Here is a 14,412-nt window from a genome sequence, read left to right as displayed (position 1 = left end):
ATACTGTTTTTCGCAGACGCGGAGGGATACTGAATTGTTATGAAAAGTAACTTACAATTCTACCCATGGTATACGCTCAGTATATCACGGCTAAGAATCAATCAGATTGCTTGATTTGACTTGTCCGTTTTATAAGTTTCAAATATAGCATGATAGGTCCACTTTAAGTTAAATTAATACAGAAAAACATTTTATCAATATTGTTTCAGTTGTTAAAAACAACAACCACCCGTTTGCATATACTCACTGGCCACTTCATTAGGTACACCTGTTCAATTGTTCTTTAACCAAATATATAATCAGCCAATCACATGGCAGCAACTCAATGCATTTAGACATATAGACATGGTCAGGCGACCTGCTGAAGTTCAAACTGAGCATCAGAATGGGGAAGAAAGGTGATTTAAGTGACTTCGAACGTGGCATGGTTGTTGGTGCCAGACGGGCTGGTGTGAGTATTTCACAAACTGCTGATCTACTGGGATTTTCACACACAACCATCTGGGTTTACAGAGAATGGTATGAAAAAGAGAAAAAATCCAGAGAGCGGCAAATCTCTGGGTGAAATGCCTTGTTGATGCCAGAGGTCAGAGGAGAATGGCCCGACTGGTCAAGAAGATAGAAAGTAACCAGTCTCTTATATAATATAAGCTCCCTGTGGGTTCCAGCTCAAGGACAAGATTGAAATAGCAACAAGAGTTTATTTATAAAATTGCTCAGCAAAGATGAACTTGAAGCCTAAAATCTGTAAAAAGTGCGAGTGTGAGTGTTGACTTGTATTTCAACAGCACCATCTAGTGGATCCAAAAAATAACACATACAGGCTGAGTTTAACACATGAGTGCACCTCTACACACAGACTCAATGAGCATGAAACTCACAATGGTCAGGGATTAAAGGCATTTATTTTCAAATCTGTGTTTTCATAGCAGGAAGCTCCAGCATTGAATATCACAAACACTGGCTCTGGTTCAAATGCTGGAGTGATGGCAACGATTCACCTTACAGTACAAAAACCCCCCATGAATACTCTGTCGTTAAAAAATACAAATGACTTCACATGATGTCCTTTAGCTTTTAAACATTCCCTTCAATACTGCTGACATGCCTTCAGGCGCAATTTTGGGTGGGGTTTAGTATGTTGCCCAAGAACACTTTGACATGTTAGGGCTGGCTATCGAATCACTCACCCTCAGATTGGTGGATTAGCCACTGAGCCACAGCTATTTAAAAGTATACGACTATACGTCATTATACCAGATAGGTCAGGTAAGAAACACTCACATTCTTCCATGATAAAAGGCATACTCTTGGCAAAAGGCTATTTGGAAAACGAATTATTATAAGACTTTATAACACATGACCATGCGGAACACTGGAATTAACACTTTGTGGTTGTAAACCAACCAGCCAGGTAGCAGTTTGGATTTATTTGTCTAAAATGTCAACACAAGACATTTGAAGGAAATTCTAATATTATATGTATTAATTCTTGATTCTTGCTATGGCCAAAGACATGATTTGTGACGCCAGTTACCTTGATCTTTGACCGCAAAATTCTAATCAGTTAATCCTTGAGTCTGGTGGACAGTTGGGTCAAATTTGGAGAAATGATCTCAAGGCAAGCACGGGATATCGTATTTTGACCACAACATTTTCATCAGTTAATACTTGAGTGCAACTGGACGGTGTGTAAGAGTTAAATTAAAAAAAACTCTTCATTAGCTTTAGATACCAAAACCATGTTTGGCACCAGGCTATTTCTGCTCTAAAGTTTAGCTTCTTTACATGGAGGTCTATGCAGATCGCTCTGTTTTGGCGCCCGCCTCAAGTGGCCATTGGGTGATCTGCAGTTATTGTCACTGCTGCATGGCGAAAGTTTCATATTGAAAGAGAAGATTATTTAGAATAGATGATGAGATGATTACACCAAATGTAGCTTTCCATCTTCACTGAGTATTATCACAAAATAAAAGATTAAAAATATTTCTAAAAAATATTAATCAATACTGAAATATACTATTATTCATAATGTTAAAGGTGGGGTAGGTAAGTTTGAGAAACCGGCTCGAGATACACTTTTTGTTATATTCCATCTAGTTTCTCCAAAATTACCTACCCCACCTTTAAAGTTAAAATATTGTTGATTCAGTGCATGCTCAGCCTAAAGGTTTAGAAGCTAAATGTGCTGTACTTCCTGTCAGAGGGCCCCCCCCCAGGCTCTGGGTGAAGTGTTCCCCAACGTACAGGCCGTAGTGCAGGGTCTCTGTCTGCGCTGCAGCCCAGGACATCTGCAGGCTGGAGAAGCGAGCAGCCCAGCGGCCCTGAGGGTCCACCGACACAACCCCCCCCAGACCACTGACTCTGGACTTCATGTAGGCCAGGCCTAAGTCACTGGCAGCCTCCACGGACTGACCTGAGAGCAGAGGAGAGAGGAACAAAGGTTCTGGATCAGGTAGAAGTGCTCATTAACAGGTCAGGGGTCAACTAGTGTACATCAGTGCATCAACAATAGACAGAGTGGAGTGGAGATCAAAACACCTAAGAGAGATATGATGGTGTTGTATTGTACTTTTGTAATAAAACTGCCCTACAACATATATGTTTGCAACATGTTTCCTGTTGAAGTGACAACAATAGTATTTGATAAAACATTTCCTAGAGCCTAACCATAATTAACTAACATTTTTTAATAGATTTGAATTCAAATGACATAAATAAAGTTGTTTCCGCCATGAATTGGTGCATAAACCAATCAGAAAACAGCAAATGAAGAGTTAAACCTTAAATATTTCCCAGTGAAGGAGCCTCACAAAAATTAAACCATAGCCCTCATGTTTTTTAAACAAACATTTACAATCCCTTGCCAGAGCAGTAATTCCAGCCACACTCATTGAATTATTTGCAGAAATTGCCTGGTTATAGGCAATCTTTCGTCACTGCAGAAATCCAGAGTGTTACCTTGCTCCATGTGGAAGAGGATGAGTCTGGCCAGAGTCACCTTCATGATGGCTTCTCCGTGGCCTGTGGTCGACACTGCCCCCACCTGGTTGTCAGCGTAACCTCCAGACCCTACAGGGACAATTTGAGATTTTTTTTCTTCCATTTTCACTTTTACTTTTTTGTAATTTTCATCTCATGCAATGTCTGATTGTCAAGCGGTTGTGACAGTATAGTAAGCTAGACATGTCAAAGGAGGCCAAAATCCACCTGAAGCTGTTTATTAATCACCTCTGAAACTCCGTGACTCAAAATGACGTAAAATAATTTAGCAACGGGTCAAATTTGACCCACGGACAACTGGACGTTTTGTCTACAGAATAATCCCAATGCAACATGTGTCAGCAGTATTGAACAATAGGTTATCAGACACAACGCTCATAGTCAATAATTAACTAAGCAGACATTTTTCACTAACTAACAAACAACTTCTGCAGGTCAAAGGTCAGCTGCTGGAGACCGATTAGTCTAAAAAAACACCTTCCAATCTGTTTGGTGCGATATTGACGTCATTAGATTTCGTGCTCGCTCTTAAAAGGTTAACTCCAGACGGTTAGTGTGAAGACTGACCTATGCAGGGTGTGTCGCCCACCCGGCCCTCCATCTTGTTCAGCATCCCCCCGGTGGAGGTGGCGCAGGCGATGTTGCCCTCCGAATCTACTGCCACTGCTCCAACCGTGCCCATCTTCCCCCTGCACGAGAAAACATAAAGGAACAGCAAAAAGTCTCCTTTAAAAAAAAAGAAAATTGATAAAACGTTTATAATCACTGCAGACGTGAACTCAATAAAAAGGACACAGAGAAACAACACATACAAATAATATAATTGTTTTTTAATTGGCATAAATAAACCACAATTCTATTATTAATATATATCATATTAAAAAGAATGTTAAGTTCATCAGTTTGCTGATATATATTCTTTTAATTCACATGAAGAAATCCACTGAAAAAAGGGGAACATTCAGTTTTGAATTTGCCATACATAATCAATACGTTTACCAAGAATTGAATGATGATTCAAAATGTATAATGGCGTTTTTACACTGATATTAATATTAGTTTTAGATATAACCGTATATTTGAGTCCAAGAAGTATGTATTCAATGGTATAAATGGATTAAAATATAGTTTATCATAGCATACATTTAAAAAAAATGTGGTGGGTATATATAGTGTAGAATTGTGATTGATTCCATTTGATTTGTATAATAACCTGGTTATCACTTTAAAGCTAAAACTGAGTTTATAGTCCGGGAGCCAAAGCCTGATTTTTGGAAGAACCTTGTTTCGTCTGATAACGGGTTTTTTCCTGCTGTTTCTTGTAGATTGGAGGTACCTCTTCAAAATACAGGAGGGTGCCCACTGATAACCTTTTAGCATTTTCCGATATTAACCCCTCCATGCCCAAAATGCCTAAATCCCAGAAAAATAAGGATTTATGAGATTTCATGCAATAATATTGAAATATATTCAAATCAAATGCATCACATTTGCCTTCCCCAATGTTTATATTCATACAGTGCATTGTATTCTAAATGAATTCATATGAACCCTTTTAAGCTGACCCAGCAAAACATACTTTTGTAGTGCAGTGAATTCTGCAAAGACAATGAAAACAACTTCTCTCTTTTGCTCACGCAACTGCGTGGCGTTTATTACCAACAACAAAAAGGAAAGGCAAGCAGATTGTTGGATAACACTTTGCCCATTAGCATATAGAAATGACACATTACAAATATTGCTGATGATCATCTACAGTAGTGCAGGGGTGGCCAACCAGTCAGAGGTTAAGAGCCAAAAATGTTACTATGTTACTGCAAAGAGCCACATCAAACACACAGTCACAGATGCGCGTGCACCCCCCCCTCCTTCTCTCTTTTGTTCTCAGCCTTTCTCTGTGCTCCTTCACTTTCTTCCTCCCCTCTCTCTCTCACACAGATAAAATGAAAATCTAAAACTTTATACACACACACACACACACACACACACACACACACACACACACACACACACACACACACACACACACACACACACACACACACACACACACACACACACACACACACACACACACCACACACACACACACACACACACACACACACACACACACACCCTCCCCACAGAGAGACACACATAGCTCTGCTCAGACAGATTTATTGTAAATGTCACACACCATTATATTGACAGAAATTGAATTAAACCTCTCCTGCCAGTATTCAGAGGCCAGTTAACATAACAACATAACACAATCCTTTGAGACTGGTCGTGCAAATATTGCCAGTTGAGGCTTGTCTTGTATGTCACAAGACTCATCCAATGCCACACTGAACAACTCCCATGTTTGAAGATCAGAGTGTAACTGCGCTTCAATGGCGGTGTTAATGTCCGATATTCTGCGTTCAACCGTGTGGCGGTACAGTTGGACGTCTGATACCGCTTGTTTCAGTTTTTTGTTTTCTGGAGACACGATTTCAACCACGTCACGGAGGCATTTTTGAACAAACTCCCCTTCATTATACGGCTTTTTAGCTCGTGCTATGTTCCAAGCAACTTGATAAGATGCAAGCGTTACGGTCTCCAAGTCTGTGTCTGCTTTTCTGTCTGACTTTTCAAGGTGTTTATCTTCTGCTTGCGAAGTTCCGTACCTTTTGGGAAGTCCTGGTCGATGTTAGCATGGAGTGAGGTGAAATGGCCTTGAAATGGGTTAATGCTGTCTGGCATATAAGGCAAAAGGGCTTGCAATTGAAAAAAATATGAACTCTCCCACTCTACTAAAAACGTCCTATGTTCGTCTTCATATTTTCGCTTAGCTGTGCATTTCTTCCGTGCCATTTTAGGATCAAACTGAGTTCATGGTCAGATAGAGTGGCGAAGTCACGCCCATCTACTTCCGGTCGATGGGACCTTATTTGAGAAGCCCCTCACTGCAGTGCGCAGTACCTCAAGGTGGGCGGGAGCTCAACATGGGCGGAGCCTCAACGCCCCTCCTTCTCAACCTTTGAGGCACGTGACGAGCTTCACAGATGACGCGTTGCATCCTGTTTCCGGGGTAGCAGTTCTGTTCTGTTAATCATAGCGTCAGAGTAAAATGGAGGTAAGTAATCCCTGTTAATCCCTGTTCTGACGCTATGATTAACAGAACATAACTGCTACCCCGGAAACAGGATGCAACGCGTCATCTGTGAAGCTCGTCACGTGCCTCAAAGGTTGAGAAGGAGGGGCGTTGAGCAGGGGCGGACTGGGACTACAAATCAGCCCGGGACTCTCGACCGGCCCACTTCGGTACCGCCGGCCCACCGCAAGTAGCTAAATACCGCTAGTAAATTGTCGAGGGGGGGTGGGGGGGGGGGTGCTAGTGACTTACCGCAGAGGTAGACATTAAGGGTAAGTCCACCGGCCCGGACTTGTATTATCACTGGCCTCACCATTGTAACCAATGGCCCGGACCTTTCGTCCAAAAAAATCGACTAATAATGAAGAAAATGAACACATTTGTTGCAATAGTAATTTATGCACTAACTGCATTACCACTTGTAGGCTATAACATTTGAATCATCAGTTCTTCCTAATTTTCCTCAATTGTTCATATTTGGTTTATTAAAATAATGATATTGTGGTCATTGTTAAAAAATGTCTGCTATTATTATGAGTATTATTATTTGTATAATGCGCTTTCTGCCTTCCTGTCATTAGGAGTTAGACATGTAATGGCTATGTAATGGATTTGATTAGAACCTTCATTATCCTAAACTGCTGGGACATTTCGCCAATACCTTTATATTGTCTACTCTTCACTTACTTGTCAGCATAGGTCGGCATTGATGTACAGAGCCGACCTAAGACCTTGTTTATATTGCCATCATATTGAGAGGTGCAGAGAGAAAATGGAAAAAGGACAAACTCCATGTCTCCCTAGAAATCCTTCGTGCTTGCCTTGCTGACTACCAGACGGCAGTCAAAGCAGCCAAAACAGAGCATATTTCTCTGTTAATCTCCAAAAACAGCCATAAACCTCAGGTTCTTTTTAATGTCCTCAACTCGATCATTAATCCTTGTGATGTTTCTCCAATTGTGCCATCGACTCTCTGTGATAAGTTTCTTACATTTTTTATCGAAAAAGTATCTGCTCTTAGGCGAGCCTATACTAGTGCTACCCCAGATCCTGCTCCCTTTCTGTGCCCTGCTGTCCTCGACCACTTTGAGCCTGTATCCCTCTCTTCTCTCTAGGACATGGGTGCCCAACCTTTTTTGAACCGAGAGCTACTTTTAAAGTTGCCAGTCTGCCGAGATCTACCAGTCCAAATAGAGAGGCGTAGCCATTACTGACAGCCTACTACCAGGTAAATACACACTTCTACTTGTATAAAACTGACCTTTGTACGATTAATACCTCATAAAATACTGCAGATCCTTTATCTTACCTCTTTCTAATCTAAACACATACAAGTATTTAACTGAAGTTTATTCACACGTCACATACTACAGTGGGTAATGTTTTCAAGAAACATTGAACAGTGCTGCCACATATGACACAGGAAAAAAGAAAATACTCTGAACCCTTTCTTTGCCATTATATAAAAATAGTGTTGCTACAAAAGTATAAATGAGGCTTACTAATAAGACAACTGAGATCTGAAGCTACTCAGGAATCTGCTGCCAAAGTGCAATAAAAAAGACAAAATTAATAGAATCAAACCCTTTTTTGTTGCATTTTAGTAGAGAATAAAAAGAAATGCCTTTAAAATAGGATGCAAGCAACACTAGCTTCTTAACCTGAATTGATAATAGACTATAATCAATTTAAGTTTGCATTCTTATACCATTTTGTACAATAATTATAATGACTAAGTTCAAACAAGCTAAAACTCACAGCTGATTAATAACGGTATCCAACTTGAGTTTTTATTATATCAAAAACCTGTTGAAATGCTACTGTTATTGTTGTTGTTTTACTGTCCCACAACTTCGCCATCTTTGAAAGACTTCATGTGTTTCGCAAGAACGTGACTGACACGATAAGATGCTAAGGTAGCAGCCTTGCTCTTGTTGTTGGGCCTGGTGAAAATGGACTGCTGTGCATTTAGCTGTCCTTTCAGGCCCCTCCCCTTTTGGGAGCGTAGGGCAGAATTAGGAGGGAATTCCGTCTCGTAGCGTGTGTGCACTGTTTTGAAATGCCGCTCCTAAATTACCCTTCTTCGATAAAGCCACGCTCGCATTGCAGACGAGACAGATGGACTTTGAATTGGAATAGATACAAATAATCATCCTCCCACTCGGAGTGAAAATGATATATTTTGGGCTCTTTTGCTTCTGCCATAATTGCATCTTGTGTGTGTGCGGACTGTCACTCCTGTTGACACGGACAAAGTCAGCGAACTAGTGCCCACTGCCCACCAGTCACGCCCCGACACATGGGGTCACGCCGGCCAATCACAAAGCTTTGATGCGTTCAAGTGCATTATTCTGGCACAGGAAGATTATGTTATAGGACATTAACGATAACAGAATATTGTTGTTCTATTTTTAGACACATCTCGCGATCGACTGGGAATCTCCCCTGGTTGGGCACCCCTGCTCTAGGATGTAGTCAAGCACCTGCGGCCGACAAACTGCACCTCAGACAGCATTCCCTCTCGCCTTCTCAGAGACGTTTTTGAATCAGATGGAGCAAGTATTTTATTACTTATAAACACTTCTCTTAGCTCAGGATGTGTCCCAGCTGCCTTCAAACATGCCGTGGTTAAGCCACTACTTTTTACATTACATTATATTGCATTTAGCTGACGCTTTTATCCAAAGCGACTTACAATAAGTACATTCGACCAGGAAGACACAACCTTGAGGAAAACAGAATCATATAAGTACATCAGGTTTCATAGAGCCAATCATTTTAAGTGCTGCTCAACTGGCTTTAGATAAGACAGTCCTTTATTAGTATATAAGTGCTCTGTTAGCAGTTATTTGTTAGTCATTCTATCGCTCGAAGTGGAGTCGAAAGAGATGAGTTTTCAATCTGCGCCGGAAGGTGTGTAAGCTTTCTGCCGTCCTGATGTCAATGGGGAGCTCATTCCACCATTTTGGAGCCAGGATAGCAAACCCACGTGTTTTTGCTGATGGGAACTTGGGTCCCCCTCGCAGCGAGGGTGCAGCGAGTCATTTGGCTGATGCAGAGCGAAGTGCACGCGCTGGGGTGTACGGTTTAACCATGTCCTGGATGTAGGAAGGGCCAGATCCATTCGCAGCATGGTACGCAAGTACCATTGTCTTGAAGTGGATTCTAGCAGTTACCGGAAGCCAGTGGAGAGAGCGGAGGAGCGGAGTGGTGTGGGAAAATGTAGGAAGGTTGAAGACCAGACGAGCTGCTGCATTCTGAATAAGCTGCAGAGGTCGGATGGCACATGCAGGTAGACCAGCCAGGAGGGAGTTGCAGTAGTCTAGGCGTAAAAAGAAAAATCTTGACCCTTCCATTCTTGCATCCCAGCTACCTTTTTTATCTAAAGCCCTGGAGCGAGTAGTCTATGTCCAGCTGCAGTCGTTCTTAACCACACATGGCATCCATGAAAAGTTTCAGTCTGGCTTCAAACCTATGCATAGCACTGAAACAGCCCTTTTAAGAGTGTTTAATGATCTGCTCTTAGCCGCCGATTCAGGCAGCCCAGCTGTTTTGGTGCTGTCAGATTTAACTGCTGCCTTTGACACTGTGGACCATAGCATCCTGTTGTCACGGCTTGAACAGTCCGTTTTAGTGCAGCTAGGTGCCTTCTCCTCTGCCAAAGCCCCTCTTACCTGTGGGGTCCTCCAAGGCTCAATTCTGGGCCCCATCCTCTTTTTACTGTACATACTGCCCCTAGGTTCAATTCTCACGAAACACAATATTCCCTTCCACTGCTACGCGGACGATGTACAGATCTATCTGCCTCTCAAAGCAAATGTCAACTCACTACAGCAGTTGATGGACTGCTTAACAGAGATGAAATCCTGGCTGAGCAAAAACGTCCTCAACCTCAATTACCTCATTCACACCAACGCAACTCCGGTTCAAGCTCTGTGTTAGAGCTTTTCAGGTTCAGAACCGGTTCTTCGGTTTAGCTCCGGCTCTTTTCACACCACCCAGAATCCGACTGGTGCTGCGTCATTGCGTCATCGTTTGCGTCATGACGTAACCGTTTGCGTGCCTGCTTCATAAAGCCAAACCGCACGGATGAAATCAGTTGCATTAATTTCTTATGGCTCTATCTGCAGCTTTTCCGGAGTCATTTCTGTGGTTTAGATCAGGGGTTCCCAACCTTTATTGTGCCAAGGACCGGCAGATACATCAAAAAAAAATCGCGGCCCAGTTGTCAATTTTAATATTTACTCACCACCAGCAGGTAGCAACAGAGGCTAATGGTATGTAACAGCCTGAACAAATACTAGAACAATATGCATCCAAAACATATTAACAACGTTTGAAAAAGAACCGGTGTCGTTTTTTGGTTTTTCGGAAAAACAGAAAACCAAAAAACCGACGTTATTCGGGAAAACAGATAAATCAACGTTTTGGTTTTGTTTGTTTGATTTACGGATAATCCAGTGAATGCTGGGAAAACGAGGTGAAGGCGCATTATGAAGGAGGTGTCTGTCTGTCTGTCTGTCTGTCTGTCTGTCTGTCTGTGTGTGTGTGTGTGTGTGTGTGTGTGTGCGTGTCTGTGCGTGCGTGTCTGTGTGTGTGTGTCTGTGTCTGTGTGTGTCTCTGTGTGCAACACGTTCTCACTCCCATCCCGTCATATATTGACGGACGGTCAGGGCCCCTCCACGTCGCTATATTACGTACAGGGTACCCCTTGCCCGTCAGGCTTCTACGGGCAGGGCGTCCCATAGACCTTCATTGCAGACAGCGGACCCCTTGACCGTCAGGCTTCTACGGGCAGGGCGCCCCATAGACCTTCATAATGCCTATTTTAAGGTTCATTTGGCCATTAAAATGCATTTTGATGTCATTTTATGCGAGTAATGAGTTTTTATTTCTGATTATTTGTGCAGTACATGTACATGATGTTTAGTTTGCTAGTTATGACGAAGATTACTTCATGAATGTGTACACACATTCATGGTTGCTAAGGTGGTTGCTATGGACGCTGCAACAGCTCCCAGACTACGTGATCAACAACAATGGCCGACCTTCGTGTTATTCTCGGTGGAAAATTCCTATTTTAAGGTTCATTTGGCCATTAAAATGCGTTTTGATGTCATTTTATGCGAGTAATGAGTTTTTATTTCTGATTATTTGTGCAGTACATGATGTTTAGTTTGCTAGTTATGACAAAGATTACTTCATGAATGCTAACGTTTTTTTGGTGGACTTATTGGGAGAATCTAAAGGCAAGAACATCCCAAATATTTATTTAGGTCTTTATTTTAGACCTTTAGTGTTGCCGTCTATGAGGAAAATACATGGGGCTCAGAGCCTCGTATTTTTAAAATCTTTTTTTCCTTCTAATTTGTTATTCTTTTCAAAAATAACACACTGTTATTTACTCACCATAATATAATTCGGTTATAAGGTTAATTCGTTTTTCTGTTTTGCACCTCCTCCTATTAATATCTTTGTACATCCTGCACTAAACTGTTTTATTGTAGAGATCATTTATAGTATCTTCTTGATCTTTTACATTCTATATTTCCATCACAGACCTTCTACTTTCCCCCTATGAAAGTATTGTACTCTTAATATTTTTTTAATCAAATATAACACATAAAAACAATAATTCAATAACGTGCTTTAACCACTAGGCGGTGCACACAAGGTACACACAGCCATAATAACTTTGTATTATTAGTGTAGGACACTGTATGTACAACATCTGAAGATGTGTAGTTTTATTCATGCTTTCACATAATTTTACAGAATATTGCTATACTATTTCAGACTCAGTATTTACATTCTTACATTCAAAATTCAATCCAATTCAAATCAGTAATATCTTTAAAAACTACAAGTCCTTTTATATCAGCTGTGCACCGTTATGGTGTGAATATAACCTATCTATGAATTATATCAAATGTAAAAGTCAGCCGAATTAGTGTTGATACTGCAAGGAGACGTATTGTGTGAAGAGAAATTGAAGATGTTTTTTAATTGTTGATATATTTATGATCCACGTCAAGTATTCAGTTTCGGCAGCATTTCTTCAGTTTTTCCAAAGGTCTTCTCATCAGGGCTCTATAAATAAAGAACTACGGCAGATCTGTAATATGTAATGCAGCCGAACCGTGTATTACAATGCCGTTATGTGATGACTTTCAAAGAGAAAAGCAAGAGCACTCGGAATTAAGTATTATTTTATTCTTTTAAAATGTTTACCGGATTTCATATAATATAAACACCAAATCCCAGCATGCTTTGCGGCTAAAACATCCAATCAGCGTAGCTGAGGATCTTGGGTAATCGCTCGAAATGCCTACGTCTGTTTCCGGTTATTTTTATTTTGAAATTCAGTTCCTGACGAACGCCAAAAAAGCCCAAGATTATGGAATTAAACCAATAAATAAAAGCAAGGATAATTGTGTGTTATTGGTGAGTAAATAACAGTGTGTTATTTTGAAAAGAATAACAAATTAGAAGGAAAGGAAAAAAAGATTTTAAAAATACGAGGCTCTGAGCCCCATGTATTTTCCTCACAGACGGCAACACTAAAGGTCTAAAATAAAGACCTAAATAAATATTTGGGATGTTCTTGCCTTTAGATTCTCCCAATAAGTCCCAGTACAGAGGGTGACTTTGCTGTGAAAAAACACATTTCCACCAAAAAAACGTTAGCAACCATGTGTACACATTCATGAAGTAATCTTCGTCATAACTAGCAAACTAAACATCATGTACATGTACTGCACAAATAATCAGAAATAAAAACTCATTACTCGCATGAAATGACATCAAAACGCATTTTAATGGCCAAATGAACCTTAAAATAGGCATTTTCCACCGAGAATAACACGAATGTCGGCCATCATTGTTGATCACGTGGTCTATGAAGGTCTATGGGACGCCCTGCCCGTAGAAGCCTGACGGTCAAGGGGTCCGCTGTCCGCAATGAAGGTCTATGGGACGCCCTGCCCGTAGAAGCCTGACGGGCAAGGGGTACCCTGTACGTAATATAGCGACGGGGAGGGGCCCTGACCGTCCGTCAATATGTGACGGGATGGGAGTGAGAACGTGTTGCTGTGTGTGTCTGTGACAGAGTGTGTCTGTGACAGAGTGTGTGTGTGTGTGTGTGTGTGTGTGTGTGTGTGTGTGTGTGTGTGTGTGTGTGTGTGTGTGTGTGTGTGTGTGTGTGTGTGTGTGTGTGTGTGTGTGTGTGTGTGTGTGTGTGTGTGTGTGTGTGTGTGTGTGTGACACTGGCACTTGTTTTCAGAAGATATTATGATAGTGACGTTCGTTCCGGTGCACTCCGACAGCATTTAGCTCTACATCGAGATTAAGATTAAACTAATTTATTTTGGGAACACCCGCATACAGGCTACCTATGGAGTTAGCCATGTGTGTAAATTACTGTTCATGGTCATTTGAAAACAAATGCCGGTGTCGGACAGACACAAACAGAGCAGAGCAGAGCACACACACACACACACACACACACACACATCATGCGCGCCTTGGACATCTCCTTCATAAAACTAATAAAAGGGGGAGTAATCGGGCAGTTCGATGTGTGTGTAGAGCAACCCTGTCTCCTAAAAATTACGTTCCCACAGAACTAAACTGCATTCTCAATTACGTTTAGCTAGAAACGTATTTACTCCCACGTTACGTTTGTTATGAACGTATCTCAAATACGTTTATTTTCTACATATCTTCTAGAAACATGTTTTCTCCCAGGTTACGTTCCTTATGAACGTATCTGAAATACGTTTATTTTCTACATATCTTTGCCATTTATTGTCTTGCTTATAATAATGATAATAGTCATTTATAAATATCATTTTAGAGCACACCTTTGAAATCGACAATCGGGCTCGATATATGGTTAAATTAAAATCAGTAGGCGAGGCTGTAATTTCACCAGCTGTTACTCTCATGAGCGAGGCAGAACATAATAGTTTTAACATGCCAAAAAGCTGCTGTGTTGTTCATTGCACCTCAAACATTAAAACAAATCCAGAGTTACGTGTTTCTGTACTTCCTCTAAGAAGAAAGGACAGTAACAGAAGAGCTCTGTGGCTTCAGGCTTGATCGCCGTTCAAATGACAGCGTTGGTTTCCCCAAAAGTGGGCGGGGCTGTAAAGTGAAGTAGATTTTACTGTCATCTATTATTCAAAACCATTCTATTTATTCTAACGTATTACATGCCAGTGTTTTATCTTTTTATTTATTTGTTTTTATTTTAAATCGTATAATGTCGGACTTTTTTTGTCGTCTTTGAG

General features: G+C 41.0%; 1 protein-coding gene across 1 annotated transcript in view; it reads right to left on the bottom strand.

Annotated features, from left to right (window-relative positions):
- Window positions 1-886: 886 nt before the first annotated feature.
- Window positions 887-14,412, bottom strand: part of LOC117459306 (isoaspartyl peptidase/L-asparaginase-like) — a 31,150-nt gene continuing 17,624 nt past the window's right edge. The window contains exons 5-7 of the mRNA XM_034100060.1: window positions 3,571-3,692; window positions 2,962-3,072; window positions 887-2,416 (exon numbers count right to left, since the gene is read on the bottom strand). Of these exons, the coding sequence (XP_033955951.1) occupies window positions 2,160-2,416; window positions 2,962-3,072; window positions 3,571-3,692 (490 nt within the window). The 3' untranslated portion in view covers window positions 887-2,159. The remainder of the gene's footprint in view (window positions 2,417-2,961; window positions 3,073-3,570; window positions 3,693-14,412) is intronic.

Source organism: Pseudochaenichthys georgianus, chromosome 15 (assembly GCF_902827115.2).
Source record: "Pseudochaenichthys georgianus chromosome 15, fPseGeo1.2, whole genome shotgun sequence".
NCBI classification, from domain to species: domain Eukaryota; kingdom Metazoa; phylum Chordata; class Actinopteri; order Perciformes; family Channichthyidae; genus Pseudochaenichthys; species Pseudochaenichthys georgianus.
Note: the sequence above shows the minus strand (reverse complement) of the source record. Positions and strands in the feature narration are given on the sequence as shown.